This window comes from Ambystoma mexicanum, chromosome 9 (assembly GCF_040938575.1).
Source record: "Ambystoma mexicanum isolate Mex_15411 chromosome 9, UKY_AmexF1_1, whole genome shotgun sequence".
NCBI classification, from domain to species: Eukaryota; Metazoa; Chordata; class Amphibia; order Caudata; family Ambystomatidae; genus Ambystoma; species Ambystoma mexicanum.
Window position 1 is genome coordinate 392,910,636 of NC_090931.1, and position 24,934 is coordinate 392,935,569.

The 24,934-nt window shown below is 49.6% G+C and overlaps 1 protein-coding gene across 1 annotated transcript in view; it reads left to right on the top strand.

The window, feature by feature from the left end:
- Window positions 1–24,934, top strand: part of LOC138488122 (S-adenosyl-L-methionine-dependent tRNA 4-demethylwyosine synthase TYW1-like) — a 1,632,770-nt gene that overhangs the window by 334,519 nt on the left and 1,273,317 nt on the right. Inside the window, exon 6 of the mRNA XM_069614883.1 lies at window positions 23,573–23,863. Within this exon, the coding sequence (XP_069470984.1) occupies window positions 23,573–23,863 (291 nt within the window). The remainder of the gene's footprint in view (window positions 1–23,572; window positions 23,864–24,934) is intronic.

Here is a 24,934-nt window from a genome sequence, read left to right on the forward strand (position 1 = left end):
GAAACTCCTCCTGTAAGGCCCCTCTGCGAGTTGGAGAGCAACTGCAGGAGGATTGTTCATGGCCCACCAATTAAACTGCTGAAACTCGAAATGGCGACTGATGCACTACAGGGTCCGGGTACGAAGCTGGTCGGCACACGGGACGGTCCTGGGACACATTTCCGAAGGCTCCAGAGGGCCGGATCTGCATGGAAGGTTTGCAGCTATTTGGTCCTACTAGCTCGACGGTCAAAACGCCGTAAACGGTATTCGAGATTGTTCACTGGGACTTAGCTGGAAGACAATGCTGGAAGTTATCAACAGTCATCCACAAGTCTTCGGCCAGCTGCAACTGTATAGTCTTGGCTCCAATGACTATCTGAGGAATGGCTGCAAGAGTCCTTTTCTTATCCTAGATTGGAGCCAGGGTCATCACTGCCCCTTCAGTGGAAATGATCTGTACCATTCAAACTGGCAAGGGCTGTCAAATCCTGGACAGACTCTTGCCCCACATGTGCCAAGTAACAGACCTCGCTCTGGCCTGAGTATGGATTGAGACCAGACAGTCCCAGCACCACATCCGACCGAGATGAACATTGCTGCTTTTCTCTGGAAATGGCTTGCTTATATGGTATTTCCTGACCTGAGAAGGCAGGAAGAAGGCTGAAGGACAAGGTGGCCACAGGACTGGTTGGACAACAACTGGCATGACTATTCTGAGTATAATGTACTCAAAATGGCATTATGCAGTAACATGGAAATGCACAAGTGAAAAACAAAAAAACACAGAAAAATATCACCGGCCACCAGCCTGCCTTGGTCACATCCTGCAACTAAAAGGAAAAGTGATGCAAAATACCCCAGCAACACTTCACTTTAAGGTGATGTGTGCCGTGTAAAAACCAGGAATTTTAGAAAGGTAAACAGGATCCCTCGGCACTGGTAGCCTTAAGGACTGACCATTGCCCCCAAAACAGATGAGCTAAGCAAGGTAAGTAAAGCAAAAAGGCTTTACTTACCTTATCTTCCAAAGTCAGGACTGGAATCAATTAGTAGCCAAGAGATGAGGGGAGGTTCCATCAATGTCAATGGAAGGAAAGCTGCAAAGAGATGACCTTTCCTAACCGTCCCAAATAAAACCTAGGATAGTGGTATTGGGGAAAGTGGGGTGCCAGTAACCACCCTGAAATGGAAAGAGCCATCCACTTTTTGGGGGTCCTAGCAGGTTTGGCTTTGTTGCTTTTCCCGATTAGGGGCTTAAACTGGTGGATGTCTGAGGTAGGGGGTGAGAGGAGACTGTTTGCGCTGCCCTTGCTAAGTAGGTGGATGTTTATAAAGTGCAACTAATTGCCTTAGAAGACGTCACATGGCACTCTGGTCTCAGTGTCAAGTTACCCTACAACGGTGTACAAGTAGTTTGTCTTGGAAACAAAAACGTCTTCAAATGTCGCCTGAACCCTAGATGCTCCAGAGCCCATAAAAACAGCAGAAGTCCATTCCACAACTTTGACCCAAGCACGACAAAGGAACGGGCTCCCCAGAGTTGATATTTGTAATTCAGGGTTATCAAAATGTTGGCTGCGGCTGATCTAAGGTATCTGAAAGGGCTGTACTGTGAGGTGGCTATGAAGAAATTAAGGCTTTCTGTTTTGAAATGTATGAGCGCGATAGAAATAAAATATAAATATCAATGAAATGCTTTATGAATGCTAGTTGGGAAGGGAAAGTAATCCAAAAACTTTTTTAATCTTTTCAATGAAAAGAAACTGCTGCTTGTGAGCTTGAGTGTCCATGTCCAGTTCTGAGTCGAACAATACGCTCTGTTTGTGAACTGATTTTTGATGAGTAAGGCAAGGTCCAAAAGAGACTGTTCAAAAACTATTACACCCTGTAGACTGGTCGAAGAAAGTTTTAGTAAAGCAGTCTGATGTACTAAACTGTTTTTGCATCATTTCAGTATTTTGCACATTGAGTTGAAGGAGATTTAAAGACATCAATGACTTGATTTGCTCCATACATTATTGGAACAATCAGTTGGGTTATAATCGGCGTCACCCAGCCGAAGAATAATCTGTGTATCATCAACATACTGTCAGGCTGAATCTCCTGCTCCCCTGACGCCTCCTCACCGGTCTCTTCAGGAACTTCCTCCACCCTGGCTGTAGCCTTCTTCTTCTTCTTGATCCTTACTCCTTCACCGGGCTTCTTCTCTTTTTTTGTCGTAGGTAGGGCTGCGCTCCCTCGGTGGCCTCTGTGATCTGAATAAAATGCAGATCCAGAGGATACCCAAGGAGCACGCCCTAAAATGGGGAAAAAGCCGATAGGCAAAAAACCCCGATCGGAATCAAGTCCGGCTTTGGATATGGTATCAATGACAAACAAGAAGTCCTGCTGCTTGTAGAGGGTCTGGTCTGACGATTCCCACAGCTACAGAACTCAGAAGATGTGTGGAGGAAAGCTGGCAACTTGTTCTACTCGTTCCTCCGGGAAGGTAGACAGGTGGTAGTAAGACCTTAAATGTTCATGCGGTTCCACAGTCTTTTCCGGAAAGAACACCACTCCGGTAATGAGAGCGTATCTACGGAACAAAGGAGATGCGTTCTGAACAGGATAACAGATAAGCAGCACAGAAAAGGAAACAGAAGTAATAGGAAAAGACAGGTAAATGAAGATATGAGAAACGAACAAACAGCGAAGGCGGCTGCCGATCGCTAAGGCTGAGAGAGGTAGCCGAGAGGGAGAGACACATGGAAGAGGCGTAGTGGCTAGAAAGTAACGCGTCGTGACTGCAAGAACAGTTAGATAGATCCCAGTCACCTTACCTGAAAACCTAGAAGCACCGCTAGTGAAAGAATAGCGAAAAGGCAAGATAAGGCTAGAACAAATGGGAACAAGGGGAAATAAGCTGGAAGGCTAGTCGCTAAGAGTGACTGGCAGCGCACGTAACAAGAAACGATACAACGCGCCAGGCACTGGTCTGGTTTGCCGGTTATAGGTTCTGGCGGCCATCTTGGAATAAACTAGACCGTTGAATTGGAACCGGAAGCCATGTTAGTAGTACTTCCAATGGTGAACCAATCTCCAGGGCTGGTGCATGACACATACATATAGCATAATATGTCGCAAACATGGATTCAATCGGCCAAAGGATTCATCTAAATTTAGTAGGAGGGAGGGGTAGGTCAACGAAGATCCCTGAGGAACACCAGAGGTAATAGAACTTTGTTTGGTTTACACGGGGGAGTGATACTCAGTGGGTGCGATTGTTCAAATATGATTTAACCCAGTTCCAGGCAGACTAATAGAATTTCATGGTCCATGGTATCAAAAGCCACAGAGAAATCTAATAAAATGAATGTGTCTGTTTCCCTTTCAGTCAATCGAGACTCTTCAGTCATCTAAGGCTGTGGTGATTACTGATTTCCATACTATGTCCTGGCCTAAAAATGTCCTGTTCTTTGTGGAGCCAACAGCAATCTTCCTAAACATCTGGAGGTGAGATGTAACCTTTGTCTCCATGAGCTTTGCTATATAAGGGAGCTGAGAGATGGGTCAATCGTTTTCCGGAGAAGATCGATCAAGGGAAACATTTTTGAGTAATGATGTTACCACAGCCATTATTAAAGGGCTAAGTACACCTCCTGTTGACAATGAATGTTAAAGGATTTTTCAAAGTTCTACTATAATATAGGAGCGCACTGTCTTTAAAATACCTGCCGGACAAGGGTCTTGAAGAAGACCCAGACGGTCTTCTTTTGGCCATAAATTGTAGTAGCTGTTCTCCAACATCGCAGCAAAATAATTAGCTTGTGGAGCATAGAGTTCATGAAGTAACCAAAGTAATTCCTTGCTACTGTTGGGACTGGTAAATAATTGGTCGGAGTATCTTTTTTAAAGAATGTTAGATTGTTTGATCATTTTGTACACATAGTTTGGTCTCCGATAGAGCGATCTAATGGAGGGATCTTTATTTTTCCTGCAGTGGCATTGCAGCCACCTAGTGGTCTGTTTGGCTGCTCTTTTCCTCTCATCACCCTGCCCTGGGGTCTGGCTTCTCTCACCCCGCCCCTGGGGTCTGGCTTCTCTCACCCCGCCCCTGGGGTCTGGCTTCTCTCACCCCGCCCCTGAGGTCTGGCTTCTCTCACCCCGCCCCTGGGGTCTGGCTTCTCTCACCCCGCCCCTGGGGTCTGGCTTCTCTCACCCCGCCCCTGGGGTCTGGCTTCTCTCACCCCGCCCCTGGGGTCTGGCTTCTCTCACCCCGCCCCTGGGGTCTGACTTCTCTCACCCCGCCTTGGGGGGGGGGGGTCTGGTTTCTCTCACCCCGCCTTGGGGGGGGGGGGGTCTGGTTTCTCTCACCCTGCCTTGGGGGGGGGGTCTGGTTTCTCTCACCCTGCCTTGGGGGGGGGTCTGGTTTCTCTCACCCTGCCTTTGGGGGGGGGGTCTGGTTTCCCTCACCCTGCCTTGTGGGGGTGGTCTGGTTCTTCTCACCCTGCCTTGTGGGGGTGGTCTGGTTCTTCTCACCCTGCCTTGGGGGGGGGGGGGGTTCTGGTTCCTCTAAACCTGCCTTGGGATCTGGTTTCTCTCAGCCTGATATGGGGTCTGGTTTCTCTCAGCCTGCTATGGGGTCTGGTTTTTCTCAGCCTGCCTAGAGGGGGAGGAGGGGGGGGTCTGGTTTCTCTCAGCCTGCCTTGGGGGGATGGGGGGTGGGGGGGGTCTGGTTCCTCTCACCCCTCCTTGGGATCTGGTTTCTCTCAGCCTGCCTTTGGGGGGGGGCTGGTTTCTCTCAGCCTGCCTTGGGGGGGGGGCGCGTCTGGTTCCTCTCATCCCTCCTTGAGATCTGATTTCTCTCAGCCTGCCTTTGGGGGGGGGCTGGTTTCTCTCAGCCTGTCTTTTGGGGGGGGGGGTCTGGATTCTCTCAGCCTGCCTTGGGGGGGTCTTGTTCATCTCACCATGCCTTTGGGGGGGGGGGGTGTCTGGCTCCTCTCATGTTACGTTCACCTGGCTCCCACAGGGGCGTCGGTCGGACCCGGACAGCTGCGGTCTCCACCCACATGATGCGTAGTGCAGCGATGACTGACTGGATCTGCCCTCCTAATCTTGTCTGCTTAACCCGTAGAAATATTCTCCTGCAAGTGGAGAGATGGATTTAGCCACTTGTGGATTCAAGTGATGGCACCCCCACAGTCCTCCTCAACTAATCACCTCCGAAATGCCCTCACAGCAATCTCGCCTTATATTCTTGAAAGATGAGCTCTCCATCCTGCGTGGATTTGCAGGGGCGCGTTGATTCCAGTTACTTCACTGGTTTGAAGGCTCGGGAGAGTTCTGGAGAGTATTGACTGAGGTTCCTGGTGAGGACCAGTAAGTATTAAGTTCATAGAGTTCAATATGTCCGATGTTCACTCTTGTTCCCCCCTTCCTTTCTTGTCTTGCAGCTGGCTCGTGAAAAGATGCTCTTGTGGCAGCTGGTGGCGCTCAGGTAAGAGTCTGTATTACCCGGCGCTGCCCGGTAAATGTTGCACGTGGAAAACGTGTTGTTTTTTGTCTCTTTACAGATGCGGCACGTGAAAATATGGAGAGTCACAAAAGGATGCCTCCGGTGGTAAATCAGGTAAATCTATGGTGGTAAGATTTATATTTGTTGGTTCCCTGGGCTCACCTTGTGGTTTTCATTTGTCTCCTAGGTGCTGAAGTTCGGCGAAGAAATGATGGATGCAGCGACGACCCGAAGGATGCTGTGAAGACTGGTGAGTATGATGCGGCGCTGCAGCTGGATGTGCGGCACGTGCAGAAATTATGTTCTTTACAGGTCCGGAGACGAGATGGATCCAGAATCAGGTGTGGAATAGAAATAAGTTTGTTTTCTAACCTTGTCTCTTTCTTTCCTCTTAGTTTTAGGAGCTCCGGATTCGAGGCGGGCGTGGCAGAAGACTGTATGCAGGCTGCAGGCACGGTGAGCATTACGCTGCTGGATGCAGAATAACGCGAAGCGTGTGTTGCTGGTCGGGCGTGGTTTAAATAGCCTCAAAAGTAGTCCCAGGTAAGAAGTCCCTAGAACCACACCCAAGTAAAAAATAGTCCCTGTAGAAAAATAGTCCCTTTCAGGCTTCATGTTGGATTGGAGTCATTTGCCGCATGGTCTGCCTGAGGTAAGTAATGACTATGAACCTGGCGCCTTAGGCGCCAGGACTGATTTCTACTATGAGCCTGGCGCCTAAGGCGCCAGGACTGAACCCAGATAGCCCCTAGCCGGGGCTGCTGAGGTTTTACTAAATGTCTAGATACCTGCTCCCGGGGCTGATGGGCTTGGTCCGGATGCCTGGGGGTAGGCATCATGGCATCTCACCCTGCCTTGGTGGAGGGAGGGGGGGGGGGGTCTGCTTTCTCTCACCCTGCCTTGAGGGGGTCTGGTTCTTCTCACCCCGCCTTGGGATCTGGTTTCTAACAGCCTGCCTTGGGGGGAGGGGGGTGTGGTTTCTCTCAGCTTGCCTTTTGGGGGGGAATCTGCTTTCTCTCAGCCTGCCTTGGGGGGGGGGGTCTCGTTCCCCTCACCCTGCCGTGAAGGGGTCTGGTTCCTCTCACCCTACCTTGTGGGGGCAGGGGGGGCTGTCTGGTTCCTCTCACCCCTCCTTTGGCTCTGGTTTCTCTCAGCCTGCCTTGGGGGCCTGGTTTCTCTCACCCTGCCTTCAGGGGTCTGGTTTCTGTAAGGAAAGCATGGTATCAATCAGTGAAGACAAACACCAGTGATCATAGTTCAAGGGTGTTTATTGAACTTTCATGGGTTAGTAGATGCCTATCTAAACCGAAATCTAAAGATAGCAACAAGCTACAACCATCAAATAATAACGCAGTCCTAGTGGAGTCTGTCAAAATAAAAGGGCCTATACTTATAAACCTATTGCTAATCCTTACTTCTAAATACAAAATGGTGTGGGATAACAATGTATGCAAAAGAAAAGTGTTCCAAAAATTATATGTCAGGATAGTTTAGCAGTTGGCTTCTCTTTCCCACGTTTTCAGCACAGGGGAAGGCGGCACGTGCGGGCTTCGCACACACTATGCCTTCTTTGTCACGAGGTAACAGTTCAACACGTAGGTATCGGGGCCTTCCGCCAAAGTCTCTCTCGCAATGACAGTCTCTCATTGCAGATGGCCTGATATAATCAACAAAACATAAAAGTTCCTTTGCCTGGGTTTTCCCTTTCACAAGTTCAAGACTGGTCTCCCTCCTTCAGGCTCAGACCATGCCCCCCCCCCGGTCCGGGCTCAGACCCCTTTTCTACAATGTTCACAATTTGGTCTCCCTTGTCCGGGCTCGTACCATGTATCCCCCTCGTCTGGGCTCAGATCACTTTTGATATCAGAATGGAAGACTTTCGAATGTGCGATGGGTTTTGATTAAACCATCGCTGGATCACTACGATTCACTTCACACAATTTACACTTCACATCAATCTTCTACTTTAATTTCTTTTGTCAGGATACCGTACTGAGACCTTCGACTGAGCACATTCACAGTGCCGAACCACTCTGTCAACGGTATTGTAGCTTTCCTTCTAATGTTCAAACATTCACCAGTAATATATCTTCACTCGCGTTTAACAATGTTCATTCCAGTGCTCGTTTTACAATGTTGCCGCTTGCAACCTTGACTTCAACACAGTCCGGCCTGGTATTGGTCTTCCCAGCTCAATGGCTGTGTTGTTCTCTGTTGGTTCTTTGTTCTTGGAGCCAAGGACGATACCACAGTGTCTGCTGCTTCTCCCTACCTCGGTCAGTTGCTTTCTCCCTTCAAGGTTTCTTGAAATTCACGGCTTCCTGCCAAAAAGGTCAAGGGTTTTGCCCCTCTCACGAACCTATCGCGCCCGGCCAGCTTTCTCCCCTCGTTCAGCTGCCGACTCGAAACTGCTGTACCTTCATGTGTTTTGCCTCGTGCTCCACCTTTTATCCGTGTGGGGAAGTGTAATAGAAGTCAGGTGTGAATGATTGTTGATAATTGCCTGACCTCGCCGGACCATAGTATTGGGGCATGTCAGGTACACGGCTCGGGTGCGAGTCTGTTTTCTCCTAGAGCGGACTGTCCGTGTAAAAGTGTTTGTGTAGGAAGGAGGTGTGGGGGGGGTTCGAGTTTCTAAATATCCCATCCGGTAGGATGGGATAAATGTGTTACAGGGAAGAGAGGGATATTGCGTCTCACCATCCGGTGCCCCACTCCCACTCCGTGAGGACCGCTCACCAAGGTGATCCACCCGTACTGGTACACCCCCGGGGACTGGATCCAAAATGATAGATCCCGGGAAGTAGCAGGTGAGACACTTTCTGGGTTCTCACATTTTTCACCCTACCTTCGGGGGGGGGGGGTCTGGTTTCTCTTACTCCGCCTTGGAGTCTTGCTGGTCCTTGCCGCTCCCCTCCCAGTCTTCAGATCTACCATGTACCTCTTGTCTCTAGGTGGTGCTCCTCGGGAGAGTCAGTGAGTTCAGTCAATGTGGCACTGCTTCCTTGACTTCTCGGTGCTCCGCGTCAGTCAGAGCTTACCCTCTTCCTGCTGCCTTCCTGCAGGACTTCTCAGGATGCGGGTTGTCTGCTTCTTGTGCAGCTTTCGCTCTTCGACATTTTCCTGGACCGGATGCTTCTGGTTCCTGGCCCAACAGGGGATCTGAGTGCTGTGGACTTGGCTGCGGCTGGCTGCGCCACACCTGGCATATGCTCCTTCTTTCCTGCCACACCTCTCAGGAGGAGGTATCTTGCCTTCTTCTGCTCTGCAGTCTTCTCCTTTCCTCATTCCCAGTCCTGATTGGTTCTTTATCTCTCCTCTGCTAGGGGACGGGGACTAACCACTGCTCTCTTTCCAGGTGAGGACAGTTAATACAGATGGCCGGAAACCACCATACCAGCCATTCGGAAATGAAATTTCAAATGATCACACAGTTTAACTCCCTTATAGTCAACAGATAGTGGGATCTTGAGACAAGGGAGGATTACATAAATGCCTCTGTAGGTATTTCCTTTCTTCTAAGTGGGGGGAGGGTGGTAGTCACGCCCAGTAGAATCCTGATTCTCCTGTTCCCTAAGGGCTGTTCAGCTTAGCAGACTCCGCTCCCTAGTTCCAAAGGGGGTGGCTGGCCCTTGGGGAGAGGGAACGAATTCCCTGGATTCTTCCCAACAGGTAAATTCAAAGGTAAGTAACTATTCTAAAACAAACCCATAACACCCACACTTTATGCAAAAATACACAATACAAGAGTTTAGCAATTAAAAACACTGTAGGCATTAGAGGGAAACAAGACGCAATGAAACTTATACTCTGGCGTTTAAAATCGAAGGCACATGACACTTGAGAAGTTCTTTCCAACTAAGTAAGTCGGCCTAGTGCCTCAAAGATTCAAGTCCCAGGTAAGTACCTGTTGCAGGAAACCAAAGGTTTTTAAATGTTTAGAAGAAGTATTGGCAAAGCCAAGAGGTAGGTGAATGTTGTAGAAATTAGGTAAATCGAATAGATTAGGGGCATTCTCTGGATCCTGTCAGTCTAGGGGAAACCCGGGGGAATCCTTGGCCAGAACTCCACCTATCACGACTAGGCAAAGGAGAGGTAGATAATGCACTATATGCTCATACCATCCCCAGGGCTTGAGTGTGTGCAAACAAGCCTGCAGTCTCCCGCCCCTTACTCTAATTCACTGAGGTACCACCTCTAGGGCCCTCAGAATTGCTGGTCCCACTTACTTTGGTCAAGTTCTGGAATCTGGGAGTTCAGGTGCTGCAGGTAAAGTGGTAGTTTTCGGCATCTTGATTGGGTAAGGCTAGACAGTGGATCTCTTCTCCGGCGACATGGTTTCTGATGTCTTCAAGCAGGATGACTCAAGCCCCCTCGGATGACCACGAAAGGTCCCACATGATAGGAGTGCCCAGAACAAGACTGAGATGGGCACCAGCGATTAACACCCCAATCAGATCGAGGCAGGTGACACTTGTGGTGATGAAGAAGAGTCTGCTCTGGAAAGGCCCCACTTCGTATTGGTGGTGGCGGGGGGCGGGAGGGTCTGCTACCGGAGGATGGGGTTTAGGCCATAAGTATACAACCTTCAGAGTTCAAAGTCCAAACTTGAAATTGAGACTGATGCATTGAAGATGCCTTGGGTGAAGCTGGTCTTTCCATACTATGGTTTGGGACCCTTGCAAAGGTTTCTGAGGGCAGAAACCTTGTGTAAGAATCGGGACTGGTTAATCGGTTGATTGTATAAGGGAGGCATGGTATCCTGTGAAGACAGACACAAGGGATGCAATGTTCAAGAGTGTTTATTGAACAAAAAGGTTTTGAAAAACTCCTTCTGGCCCTATATCTAAAGATGGGAGCATGCTCTACCATCAATAACACAGTCTTGGTCATGTCTGTCAAAATAAAGTGGCCTATACCAAATAAACCTATGGCCTGCCCTTACGCTATAACAATAAATGGGTGCATGGAAACCAGGTGTATGTAAAGGAAAATCAATGTTATAACATAAAAGATCAAGATGGCTGCGTCAGCTCTCCTCTCCACGTTGGATAGCACGGATTAAGGCGACACCCGTAGACAGGATGACACACTCTGGCTCAGGTTCTCAAAACAAAAGCAGTTCAAAACGTAGATCGAGGCCCGCTTGGCCTTCCACATTAAAGTAACTTTTTGAGCGTTCCAAAAGTTCTTTCACATTTCGACAAAAAGTTCACGTAGTTCTCCCTCCGTCAGGCTCTGACCTCTCAAACAATGCTTGCAGGGATTCCCTTCCCCTAACTTAACACATTTCCGCTCTCCCTCAGTCAGACTCAGACCTTTTACTGATGTCGAAGACTTTCGAATGTGCGATACTTTTACTATAGACCTCCGCGGGACTACTTTGACTTTCTAAAAGTTCGCTACAGGTCTCCCTCAGTTGGGCTTGGACCTCTCACTTTGCAACTCAACATTATTCACTTTCCTTGGGCTTCTCTTGCTTTGAAACCAAACGCAGTTCATATCCTTTAGGCTCACATCAGTACTCGCTCAGACATTCGACTAGGTACTGTTATACTGTATCGCTGTTATTTGTCACTTGCTTGCTTCAACTCACCAGCTCTGTTGTTTTTTTCATTCATATCCTTGATTTGGGAGCCAAGGGCGATATCACGGCTGCGGCTTCAACTCCCCAACTCGGCCGTTCAACCGGAAGGGCTGCTGGTATCTTTCGAATGTTGGAGGCACTGTTCTCTTTTGCTCTGTCCTCTTGGGGGTCTACCTCAGTCGGACTCGGACCTCTTGATTTGCAAAGTTTTTAAGTCTTCGGACTTCGTGTCCCAGAATGCACTTTTCTAATTTCGCTCTCGCTTCGTCTGCTCCCCTGTACAGCATTCTGGAGTTTTGGGAGCTGCAGGAGGTAAATGCGATAACTTATTTAGGTCAGGGTCTCGCCACCTGCCCCTCAAAGACCTGCGCTTTCCTGTTTTGCCCAGGGGAGGAGCTCTGGTGTGGGCACTGCCAGGCAACCCCCAGCTGCCCCTGGTTTGGCTTCCTGGAGTTAGAACTCGCCACACTGCAGCCTCCCCTGTACTCACAGGCCCAGCTTTTAGGCAGTCCTTCTTTCTCCAGGCCTTCTAGGGTCTCTCCAGCTTGAATTCTCTCCTCTCGGCCTCTGTGCAGCATCCCAGCTCACTCAAACTGTGTCTGTGTGCTCCACCTTTTATACTGACTGGGGAGGCTTAACAGGTTTCAGGCGCGAATGATTGAAAGGGAGGCCTGATCTTGCCTGGCTTCATTACTGGGACAATATGGCGACTGCCCATAGGAATCCCTGGTGCATTGGTTTTTATGGGAAATCTTTATAGCTCCCTTTTTCCTCTTCTTTGTCCCAGTGGTTTGGTAAATGGGATTTCTAGAGTGGAGGGAGGAATTGTGGGAGTTGTAGTTTTTTGATAGGAAGGTAAAATATAGTCCGAAGAAGGGGAACGATTTTGTTGTTGTGAGATATGGGGTGTTGTTTGTTCTCACACGCCTCCCTTTGATGTGGGTATCTGATGGAATTGTGGAGGTGGCAACGGGACAGGACTTACAACAACCTACAAAGGTGGAGGAAGTGTTGGGTAGCGGTGTGTTGTGAAGAGGGGGATACTGCGTATTGCCATCAAATGGCTCACCGCATTCCCAGAGGATCCCTCACCCAGGTTATCCTCCTGCACTTGTCCACCCCCAGGGTCTGGATCCAAAGGCAATGGCTGTGCCCTGGCCACCTGAGCAAGAGATCCCGGGGTCCAGATATTGAGACACCCTTTGGTTTCGCTGAATCACAGTTTGCGGTCTTCAGGAGATCGAGGCAGAGCTTCCCTGACACCTGGCTGGAGGCAGTGCTGGTTGGCTTCCCGAGCAGTCATCTAATCTTCAGTGGGCTGCTCTTCTTTATAGGGTCTGTACTCCAAACGTTAATCTGAATGGCTTCAGGACTACTAATTGTATCCCAAATTTGAGCTGGGACTGCCCTAACCCACCAATGGTAAGGATCTGCACCATTCAAACTGGCAAGGGCTGTCGAATCCTGGTAGCCTCTTGCCCCATATCTACCCAGCAACCAACATCCCCTGAGTGAAATGTTGATTTGTGACAAAACATCCCAACTTCCACGTCTGACCAGGATTCACACACTGCCGCTTTGGCTGTGAAACTCGAGGTTTTGCCCGGTAAGGGCTCATAATTTATAGCATTTTCTGCCCTGCGAAAGTGGGAAGAAGGCAAAGGGACAAGATGACCAAAGAACAATGCGTGGCCTGGCCATTTTCAGTATATGGTACTGAAATTGGCATTATGTGGGAAAAGCAGATGTGGCAGTAATGAAAAAAGTATTGGAAAAATATCCGCTGACATAAATCTGTCTTGACGCATTGTGAAAGTAAGAGAAATGTCACAAAAGTAAACCAAAAACACTATACAAAGTAACCCTGCAGCACTTCACTGTAAGATGATGTGCTGCAGTAAAACAACGAAGGAATCCCTGCACTGGTCACCATATGGCATTACTTGAATCCAAAAATCAGGCCCTGGTTCAAACCATAGCAAAAATGTCTGATGGTTCCATTGATGATGTTGGTGGGAACGCTGCAAAAAGAAAATCTTTCCTATCCGTGACCTACACGTAAGTTGAAAAACCAAACTTGAGGCCCTTATAATGTTCACTGTGGATCCCTATGTTGAGGTCCACAGATGCAACCCCACCTAGGTCCATGATGCTCTTGCGCCAACTTATTTAAACAAGGTATTCAAAATGGTGGAACTGCTTTTTAAAGATAGCAAGATTCATGGTCATGCAGGATCCTAAGTGACCTATGCCATTCCTGATGCAGGAAAAAAGCAATTACACAATAGGGAGTCACTCAGCATAATGATACACTGATACAGACCTTTACACTTAGACCGGTGTGGTAGGTCAGAAGGACATAGACTCATATTAGACGACATTTCACTGTTGTATTTTATTAAAGGAAAGAGAAATGCTCATCTTTCCATATTCTGGTAGGCATCGCTACCTAACCAAACTAGCTAAGGTGCTAGTCGGTGAATGTCCATAAATGAAATCGTCCACCATCCAACTCTAACCTATCTGCGCCTACCACTGTTTATAATAACTCAAACTCAGGAGAATGTATCCTTTCTCCTGAGGTTTGTGAACTTCTTGTTTATCCACTTATTAATATATAATCTTCAGATAGTCTCCTTGTATCAGTTCATACAATTCATTGATTATGGACTTAGACTTGTGTTTCTTCTCTGGTCTTTTCCTATAGGGATTGATTCTTTTCTCCTCCCTTAACAAACTTATCCCAGGATTATCTTTTCCATCTGGGCTTTTTCCCCGTTTTCTTAAATATTTCATATTCTTTATTTTGCTCTTTATCTGGATGTCTATGTACAAGTTCCATTTCAAAGAAAGGGAACCCCTTAATGCGAGGTACTTGGGGTGAGAAATTACATATATACACTGTTGTACCTCAACATTTCAACATCTTTTTCTTTTTCTTTTTTTATTTACTATGGCATTCAATGCTTTGAATCAAGAGTCTCTTAACTCACTCATTCTTGGTAGTTGAACACGTTGAATGAATCGGTTATTTCTTTACCAGTAGAATGTATTTCGAGGGGATTGGGTCCTCCGACGTATTCCATATCTATGACATGTAATCACCACAGCTGTGCTGCTTCGGAAACTTTTTCGGCGTCTGCGTCCTGCGTCGATGCGCCGCCGTCGAGGACCTCCTCCGACGTCATCCGATGTGATAAGTAGGACGCACGACGCCAGTAGCCTCAGTTCCGTTTTTTCCGCGAACGTGTTGCTTCGTGTTTCTCGGTTCTAGCCTCGACTCATTGGAGTTCTGTTCTTTCTGGTTCTTCGAACCTGTTCGTTTGTGAATATTCCTTCGACGATGTCTTCCACTTCGTCTTCAACCCCGCGTCCGGGCTTCAAGAAGTGCGGGGAGTGTGGGTCCAAGATGTCGGTGACTGACTCGCACGATGCCTGCCTCTGGTGCCTCGGGGAGGCCCACGACACCGATGACTGTGTCGACTGCCTGTCGCTCACGTCCAAGGCCTTACGCGAACGTAAGAAGAAATTGTCGGTAGGTCGGGTGTCCAAGCCCCGGAAGTCGAAGTCGGCGGGGCTTTCGACGGATGATTCGAGGGGTGACTCTCCGCGTCATCGTCGGAAGTCTCGTCGGTCTTCTTCTAGGAGTCGGTCTCGCCACTCCTCAGCCTCTTCGAGGCATTCTCGGAAGCGCCGACACCGGTCGCCTTCCAGGTCCTCTTCAGAGGACTCTGCCCGGCACGTCGGTTACCCCACCAGCCGTGCGACGCCGGAGGAATGGGCTTCCTTCGGGAAGAAGATGTTGGCGATTCTTGAGTCGCAGGGTACTCAACCGTCCGCGCCCCCGAGTGGGGTCGGCCGTGTGAGGTCGAGAGCCACCGCTCGCAAGAGTGGTCGGCGCGAGTCACGGGAGAGGTCCCGTTCGGACAAGGAGGCTCGTTCTCGCCGTACCCGTTCCAGGTCCCGGTCCTCGACGCGATCGAGACCGTGTGCACCTGTGATGTCTTCGAGGAAGACATCGACGTCTGTGGCGTCGAGGGCGTCGACAGGCTTTCTCGAGGCTCCGGCTCCGAGGAAGTCGTCGAAGCCGTCGACGGTCAGGTCGTCGAGGGACACGCTCGGGGCTCCGGCTTCGAGGGCTGTGTCGACGCCGCCGATACTGGAGGCGCCGATTTCCTCGACGTCGACGCCGATCCTCTCGGCGCCGTTGCCGGTTTTCTCGGCGTCGGCGCCGAATCGCTCGACGCCATCGTCGCCTTTCGTGTCGGAGGTGCCCCGTGTCTCGGGTGTTCCCCCTAGGAAGGCTCTGGTTAAGAGCAGGCACTCTCGGGTGCCTTTCCACCACTTGGATTATATTTCGGAGGCGGATGAGGATTCGGATGGCCTGGTTCCTAGTCAGGTGCCAGATGACATTGTCTCGGGCCATAGTCAATTTGACGATTTGAGGCAGTCGCTGCATGATGCCAGTGGACTGGACACCTCTCCGGAGGTGGAATTTGGTCGGCCTGAGCCTGGCTCCCATGCCGATTCCTCATACCGGCGCCTTATGGCTAGGGTGTCTGAGTATCTGGGATGGTCTGCTCCCCCAGGGGAGTTTGTGCAGGATGATCTGACGGACATCCTTGATGTTGGTCCCCCATCTGACCCGGTACTGCCGTTCCATATGGCTTTACAGCGTAGGGTGGCGGCGGCTTGGACTGCTCCGGAGAGTCTCCCGGCAGTGGGCAGATACCGTCCAGCCAGTGGCGACCCCTGCTACTTGACCAGGCACCCCACTCCGGAAAGTTTGGTGGTGCAGGCGGCCACGGCCCCGGCAAAGCAGGCGTCGTACCCTACCATCCCTCCTGATAGGGACGACAAACGTTTTGATGGCTGGGCGAAGAAGGTGTTTTCTTCTGGTGGTATGGCGCTTCAGGCGGCCAACTCCATTTGTGCCTTGTCGCGTTTCACGCACACTCTGTGGAACTGTGTTGCGTTAGCGGCTGAACATATTCCCGAAGGGGTCGAACGGGATGGTTTCCTTGCTATGGTCCAGGATGGTAAGGATGCCATGTGTGAGTCCGTTCAGTCGGGTTTGGACTTAGCTGAATGCGTCAGTAGGTCCATGGCGGCGAGCACCGTGATACGCAGGTTTGCGTGGTTGCGGAAGTCGGGGTTTGCTCCTGATGTGCAGTCCCGGCTCCTCAACATGCCCTTTGATGGTGAACATCTTTTTGGCAGCAAGGCTGACGAGAGCCTTGAGAGGTTGCAGACCTCAAAAGCTGCAGCGAAGTCGTTGGGCGCTGCAGTTCGCCAACCTCCGCCTTTTCGTCCTAGGGGACAGCAGTGGAGGGGTGGCTCCTTTCGCTATTACTCGTCCTTTGGTAAAGCAAGAGGAGCTGGCAGTCAAAGGGGCCAACGCAGGGGTACCAGAGGTGGACGACAGGGTACCCGTGGTGCCAAGGCCGCTCGGGCAGTTGCCTCTTTGCCCTCAGGTAACGCCGCAGCCGCTCCTACTCAGTCATGAGGCCATGTCCCATGGTTCGCCGGTTGGGGGAAGGCTGGCGCAGCATCTTGTAGAGTGGCGTGCCATTACTTCAGATGTGTGGGTTCTGGAGATCATAACCCACGGCTACTGTCTTCCCTTTCGGCACAGGCCTCGCGACAATCCACCGGGGAACCTCTCTTTGAAGTGTCCGGATCCGCTCCTTGCGCAGGAAATTCAAGCCCTGCTGGAGAAAGGCGCCATAGAACTGGTGCCTGTAGCGGAGAGGAACAAGGGATGGTATTCCCCTTATTTTTTGATTTCGAAGAAAGACGGGGGATTGAGACCCATCATGGACTTGCGCGGTTTGAACAAACTCCTCAGGAAGGACAAGTTCAAGATGGTTACTCTCTCTCAAGTCCTCCAGGCCCTTCAGCTTCAGGACTGGTTGGTGTCACTCGACCTCAAGGATGCTTACTTCCATGTGCCGATCCATCCCAAGCACAAGAAGTACCTGAGGTTCGCGGTTGGCGACTCGCACTTTCAGTTTCGGGTCCTGCCGTTCGGTTTGACCTCCGCCCCGAGGGTTTTCACCAAGCTCATGGTGGTGGTGGCAGCGCATCTCAGGCAAGGGGGGATTCACGTCTACCCCTACCTGGACGATTGGTTGATCAGGGGGAGCTCTCCCGAGCAAGTCCTGGATCATCTGTCCGTCGCCTGCCACTCCCTTCACAGGCTGGGCTTCTCCCTCAATTTAAAGAAGTCCCATTTGACGCCAACACAGAGGCTCCAGTACATCGGAGCTGTGCTCGACACTTCCCTGGGGCAGTGTTTTCCTCCCCAGGTGAGGGCTCTTCACATTCAGCAGATGGTGCACAAGTTTCAGCATGCCCAGACGCTCCCGGCGTTCGAGTTCTTGAGGTTGCTCGGCCTCATGGCATCCTGCATTCTTCTGGTGCCAGAGGCTCGCCTGCGGATGAGATCTTTGCAGTGGGCACTCAAGACGCAATGGTCGCAGTCCTCCGGCAGGATGTCGGACCCGGTTCAGGTGCCGCCCTCGGTCGCCCGGGACCTTCTGTGGTGGGCCGTCGAAGGCAACTTGATGAAGGGGGCTCCATTTTGGCTACCCTGGCCGGAGGTGACGATCGTGTCGGATGCATCCCTCACGGGATGGGGAGCTCATGCCAACGGGCTGACAGTCAGCGGTCGTTGGTCTCCGTCGGAGTCCAGACTCCATATCAATCTGTTGGAGCTGAGGGCCGTCAGGCTAGCCCTGAAGGCTTTTCTGCCGACTGTGCGAGGAAAGACTGTCCTGATCATGACGGACAACACTGTGGCCATGCACTACCTCAACAAAAAGGGGGGGGCAGGGTCACTTCCTCTGTGCAGGGAGGCGATGCAGCTCGAGTTCTGGGCCATCCGGCAGGAAGTTTCGATCTCGGCAGTTCATCTGGCCGGAGACGAAAACGTGACGGCGGACGCTCTGAGCAGGCAGAGCGCGATCTCTCACGAGTGGGAGTTGGCTCAGGAGATTCTCCTGGAGATCTTCGCCCTTTGGGGGACCCCTCAAGTGGATCTCTTCGCCTCCAGTGTCAACCGGAAGTGCGAGAGGTTTTGCTCGCGGGAATTTCCTCCGAAAGGAGCCTTAGGAGACGCGTTTGTGGTGGAGTGGTCATTCCCGCTGCTGTACGCGTTTCCTCCAGTCCCCGTCATCCCGCAAGTGCTGCGGAGGTTACGGAAGTTCGGTTCCCGGATGATCCTCATTGCTCCGGCGTGGGCTCGGAGGACGTGGTACCCGGACCTTCTCGACTTGTCCATCTGCCCTCCACGTCGTCTTCCCTACCGAGACGATCTGCTCTCACGGGAGGGGGGTCAGGTTCTCCATCCAGAGGTCGGATCCCTCAACCTTCACGCTTGGCTTCTGAAAGGTTGAGGTATAAGGATTGGGACCTCCCTGAAGACGTGATGGAGGTGTTGCTTTCGGCCCGAAGGCCCGCAACTAAGTCTCTGTACCGTTGCCGTTGGCGTAAGTTCTGCGACTGGTGCAGAGTTCAGAATGTGGATCCTTTTGCATGTGACATCCCCATGGTTCTGTCCTTTTTGCTTTCTTTGGCCCACAGGTGCTTGCAAGTGGGTACCATTAAAGGTTACCTGGCGGCGCTGTCCATCTTTAAGCGCTCATCTGAAGAATGTTCTTACTTTAAAATCCCTTTGATTTCACAGTTTCTAAAAGGGCTCACTAATGTGTTCCCTCCGTCGCCTTTCCTGGTGCCCGGTTGGGATTTAAACCTTGTTCTTAGGTTTCTTATGGGTGCTCCGTTTGAGCCTTTACATTCTTGCCCTTTGAGGCTGTTGACTTTGAAAACTGTGTTTTTAGTTGCGGTTACTTCCGCTCGCAGAGTGAGTGAGTTACAGGCACTTTCTGTTAAGCCACCCTTCACTGTATTTCACAAGGACAGGGTTGTCCTTCGAGTTCGTCCTTCTTTTCTTCCAAAGGTAGTGACGGAATTTCATTTGGCCCAGAAGATTGTTCTTCCGGCATTCTATCCTCCTCCGCATCCTGGTAAGGAAGAGGAGAGGCTCCATAGGCTTGATCCTAGGAGAGCTTTGAGCTTTTATGTTTCTCGCATGTCCCGGGTCAGAGTGGACGATCAACTCTTTATTGGTTACGCTGGTAAGCGCTTGGGGCAAGCTGTGACGAAACAGACTTTGTCACGCTGGATTATTTTGGCCATCTCGGAGTGTTACCGCTTGGCGGGTAAGGACCCACCGGCTGGCTTGCGGGCCCATTCTACCAGGGGCGTGGCTGCATCTACTGCCCTGCAGAGGGGTGTTCCTATTCGCAACATCTGTGATGCTGCCACCTGGGCTTCAGTACATACATTTGTACGGCATTATTCCCTCGATTCCATCAGAGGGCAGGATCTGGCCTTTGGCAAGGCGGTCCTTTGCTCTGCTATTTGATTGGCTATTCTAAATTTTGTTTCTAAATTCTTTCCCTCCTCCTTGATTTGGTACTGCTTTGGGAGACTGTCATAGATATGGAATACGTCGGAGGACCCAATCCCCTCGAAGAACAAGTTACTTTCTTACCTGGTAACGTTCTTTCGATGGGAGGGTCCGACGACGTATTCCATATCGCTCCCACCCTGCCTTCCCCGCTGCAGAATTTCTGTTGCGATTGCAGCTTACGTTCCGCAAGGCTTTGTGTCGGACTGGCAGTTGACTAATGTCACACGTTCTGGGGGAAAAAACTACAACTGAGGCTACTGGCGTCGTGCGTCCTACTTATCACATCGGATGACGTCGGACGTCGGAGGAGGTCCTCGACGGCGGCGCATCGACGTCATCGACGCAGGACGCAGACGCCGAAAAAGTTTCCGAAGCAGCACAGCTGTGGTGATTACATGTCATAGATATGGAATACGTCGTCGGACCCTCCCATCGAAAGAACGTTACCAGGTAAGAAAGTAACTTGTTCATTTTGCTTGTTTAGGGCCAATGTACATGTTGCATATTACATATTAATATGCACATTTCAGTTCCAACATCAAGAACCCTCCCCATGTCTTTAACCCTTTTTTTCAAACCAGTGGGGTTATATTCACATTTGCAATTTAACAATTCTAACCTGGGCCCTAGGTGCTTTTTGTGCAGCCACCGTCACCTTGTGATCTAAAGCCCACTAAAATCCCATTGAGAACATTCCTTTGATTGCAACCAAGTTCATTGTACAATTTCCAGCCTGTTCTCAGGTTTCCTGTTAATAACCAGTTCTTTCTCTTCACTTGACCTTTCCTGGTTTGACTTGTTATGAATAGTCACTTCCAATAAATGTCTTTCACCTTGCTTGGTATTAACTGTACAACACTTTTTGTGTACAGTGGCAAGTAGGAGCATTTGAATAATGATTCTCATTCACTTCTGTTAGGTTTCCTCTCTTTTGACTGTAACGAGTATGACCATTACAAAAATGATTTTTTTTTTACTCTTATTAAATGTTCTCTCTCATAACTGTGACGTGTATGAACATTCCCAGAATATTTCTCATTTACTCTCTCTCGTGCCTGTCATGAGCATGATTGTTCCAATTATACTGATTGACATTCACTCCTTTGGCCCTCCCGTTATCCCCATCATCTCCCGTTCTTGTTACAAATTAACGTCACCAGGGTTTGTGTTGGCTGAGAGATTTCTCCTCTTCTTAATCTGGCGTCTCTTGCTCCTTCATCATCTTTTCGCGTTATTTGGACTGCTGGCCCACCACCGCCCTCTCGTGGCCATGCCACCATTCTCTTTTTCTCTCTCTCTCGCTCTTCGCTTCGGTACGCCACGTGTCCAGCAGTGCTTCAGCTGCTTTCCTTGCTACCATCGCTAACCAGTCTGGTCTCTCTCGGTCTCCCGTGTCTGCAGGACGCTGTGTGTCTTGCCGCGGCTTCGCTTCCCAGCCCAGATCTATGCCCTTTTGAAGTTCACAGGGTCTTCCTTCATTTACCCAGTTTCCTCATCATTCCTGATTGACGTAGCCATGGTGCTTCCCCATTGCAATAGTTTGCTCTGTGAGGGTCTAGGAGTGAGAGGCAGACACAAGGGTGGCATGTTGATTGGCAAAGACTTTTATTGACAACAAAAATGGGGCGGAGTTGGAGGAAATCCTAACTAGCACTACCGCCTAAGAGGAGTTTACCTGCATTAACAAAACTAGCTAATGAAACTGTCTGTGACGGAATGTCCAAAGTAAAGTTTGCTGTCCTGTGTCCAAATCCTAACCTATCCCTCTTAAGCTAAACCTAATATAAGGTGACAAGGGAAATTACTTTTGGCTGCTAACCTGCAGCCCGTGTTTGCAGTTCAAAACAAAACCTCCAAAAAAGGTTGTAGAATAACAAAGTTCCACAAGACCCAAGGCATTACTTCCCTTTGCCAGAGTCTTTCCAGCTTTATCCAAAGTGATTTCTGTCTCTTCACTGATCAAGATATATTCTTACCTATGTTTGGTAGACCTGCTTCGCGGGACCTGCAACATGGAAGAATGGCCTGGACACCTTTTCCAAGCTGTCCTGAGGATTCCAGGCCCTTGGTGAGCAGACCCGGCTCTGAGGGTACTGCAACGAGGAAGAATAGCCTGGCTCTCTTACACAGACTGTGTTGACGGTCCCATACCCTGTTTTCTCAATACCCCTTTCTTGGTCTAGCTCTACTCTCCTGTCAAGTTGGGTATTCAACGATCTTGTTCTCACTGCCCCTCTCTCTGGTTTCACTTCCACCTAGAGCCTTGATTTACTCTCCTGCCAAGGTCTCGAGTGTCACCTGTGCACGTAATCTTGGTATTTATCTTTGTCGCTGGTTGGGGGTCACCACCCCAACGTGGGTCCCAGACCCCCTTTGTTTGGTCAAACTCACTCTTCTCTTTATCTGATGTTTCTTGATGCCACAGCCTTGGTTTACCCCCTGCCAAGGTCTGTAAATCCAAAGTTCGTATTTCCTCTTAATTCACTTTGGGATATGTTTTCCCAGTGTGGGTTCCAGACCCCTTTTACTGTGCTGCTGTGCGTCGGCATATGTTTACATATGTTAGTCCTTATTTCATTTAGTGTTTCACGTGTTCTCTGGGTCTTCCCAACCCCAGCCTCAGCTACCCTAGTACCCGCAGGATGCTGACGGCCGCTCTCCGGTTGTGTTTGGGTCTCCTGCGGCTTCTTCAGCTACCCGTACGCTTTGCCGGTGTCCCGCGAGCCTCTTTAGCAGCCCGATGGAGAATTCCCTGCCCCCTGTCAATCCTCGCTCCCGGTGAGCATACTTCCCCCTCTGTGGGAAGCTTTGTGGGATCCTTGCGGATGCACTGATTTCCCCGACCTTGTCTGCTTCTCTGGTCTGATCTTCGTGTAGCCTGCCGAGCTGCCGGTCCGCGCCGAGAGGTAGACAACACCATTGTTCCGTTCCCTCTCCTGTTTTGAATGACAGCAGGCTAATCGGTAGATTCGAACAACTAGACTGCATGTCTTGGCTCTCAGCATTAATCTTCATAGCTATTGTCCTCTTTCTCGTCTCAGTGCTACAATTGGATACCTTATGGGGGTTTTCCTTGCCAGTGGTCTGCACCTGAGATTTGTAGCAAAGGTACATTGGGGGCACATGGTTGGGGTGTAAGAGAAGGTTTCTGAGGGAAGGTGGGAGGGTCAAAGGTATACTACATTCTCCCTAAAGGGTCACTACTCTCGATGGGGTCCTCCCTCCCCATGTGATCTACCTGTTGAGTGTTACTCTTAGGAGAAATATGTGGTAGCAGATTCACTTTTCTGGCCTCGTGGGAAGGGGCTTTACCATCTAAATCAGCGACAATACCTCAGGATTTGTCAGTTCCTTTTTCTCTTTCTATGGTATTTTCTCTTTTCCTTCATAAGTCATCTTAGTCCCAGTGGACTGGGAGTTATAAAGGGGATTGTCTATTTCATGATAGCAATAACACATTTTTACCTACTCTCCTCCGAGAGGTGTACAGGTCTTCCTTTCCTAGGTCCTCTAGGGAGTTACTCCTGGGAATGAGAGTCCTTGTCCCCAAAGGGGGACTCTCTTCCAGTGAGGTTCCACTTGCCTGGAACCCTAGGCAGGGTATTGCAAAAACGGGCTCACCTGACTAGTCTCACGGGGGACACACCCCCTTGGGAAAATGGGACAAATTCCTGTGATTCGTCAGTGGCCTGAGAGTAGGACGGAACAGACAGACGGACGGATGCACGCATGCACAAGCACGCACGCATACACACAATGTCTCACCAGTTAATGACAAAATGATCACCGATTTTTCTATTCTTTTCACGTTCTTGGTTTAGATTTACTACTTTATATACTCATTTTGATTGATTTATCAATATTAAGGCATTCGATGTAGTTGCATTATAGCAATAGGGTAAATTGTATGTATTAAAACTCCAAGATATTTACTTCATAGGCACTTGTCACCAATGACCCAACGTTTAAGTGTTCGCTATTGTCTTTTAGTTGTACTTTCAGGGTATTTACTGTTTTTTTTCTGTATTTATAGGTTGGCAAAAATGTGGACAAGTGGCTGTGGATGCTCAGTGCCAGTCGGATAATGACTCGCTCAGAAGGTGATTGTAATGTTGTCAAGAGCAAGCATGGCAGCATTGAGGCAGATTTCCACTTCTGGAAGACAGAATTCCTTGGCAGGCTGCAGGCCCTCCTGAAAGGAGATTCCAAAGACTGTGGCGGGAAGTGTAAAAAAGGCGAGTGCAAATCCAAAAAAAGTCATTGTACAGGAGCATCAGATCCCGAGGAGAGTAAACAGGAAGAGTCGGAGCATGACAATTCAGAGGTATGCAAAGAAACATATGTGAATCTAGTGTATGTTCTGTTATTATTGCTTAAAACATTTCTTGTGACCAAATAAATATTTAGCTAAATAGTCTGCTTCTTTTGCATTCATTGCTTTGGTTGTGCTACTTTGGTAAGTAGTTGTACCAAAAGCTACATATGACACAACACACTATGTAGCTTGTTCATGATGGTGGAATGGGGGGAGGGTTTCAAGTGCCCTCCCTAACATTGTATATAATGATCTCTTAGTTTCAAAGTTTCTAGGTGCAGTGTCTCTGGGGCTCAAGCAAAGGTCTCTGTGGATTATGCTCCGAATTTCAGAGATCCCTTAATTGAATATTCCCACTTCTATATTTTACATTTTCCACTTTTTCTTCTTGGCTCACTTCTCTTCTCTTGCAAGACCCCTCTCATATGGGTCCTGGGCCTAAATGTGCTTGTAAAGTAGGTTGTCAATAGCATGACCGGGCCGTGTAGCAAGCTTTTTAAATGCAGAGCCTGGGCACTAGACCTGCTCTGTAGTCGTGGTCTGCTTCTTCTCATTATCTCCAGGTCTTATGGTCCTGGCTCAAGCACTGAACACTGCAATGAGTTGTGACCGTCTCTTTCCTATATGGACATGCTCTTCCAACTCCTCAATTCCACTTCCTTGACACTATGCCACATGCTCATACCTCCACCCAACGCCATGTCACGCTTCCTTGGCTCAGAACGTGATTCACTGTCTATTCTGTTATCTTCACGTCCAAACTGCTCCCTCTTAATCTCCTCTTCTTCCAACCTCTTCCTTGGCACTGCTCTGTCTCTTCTATGTCTTCCACAAGCAGCCCCTAGATACACTCCAACTCTCCTTCAATCTTCTTCATACTATACTCAATAACAACCTCCTTTTCCTCTGCCATCACCTCCAACCTCCTCCTGCACAGTCTTCCTCTCACTCGATGACCCCCAGTCTTCTTATACACTTGTTTCCTTTCCATCAATGTCCCCTCCACCCTGCTTAATACACTTTCTCCTCTCTGCAACTGTCAATCTCCTCTGTTCCACGTCCTTTCCTCCTTTAGCTATG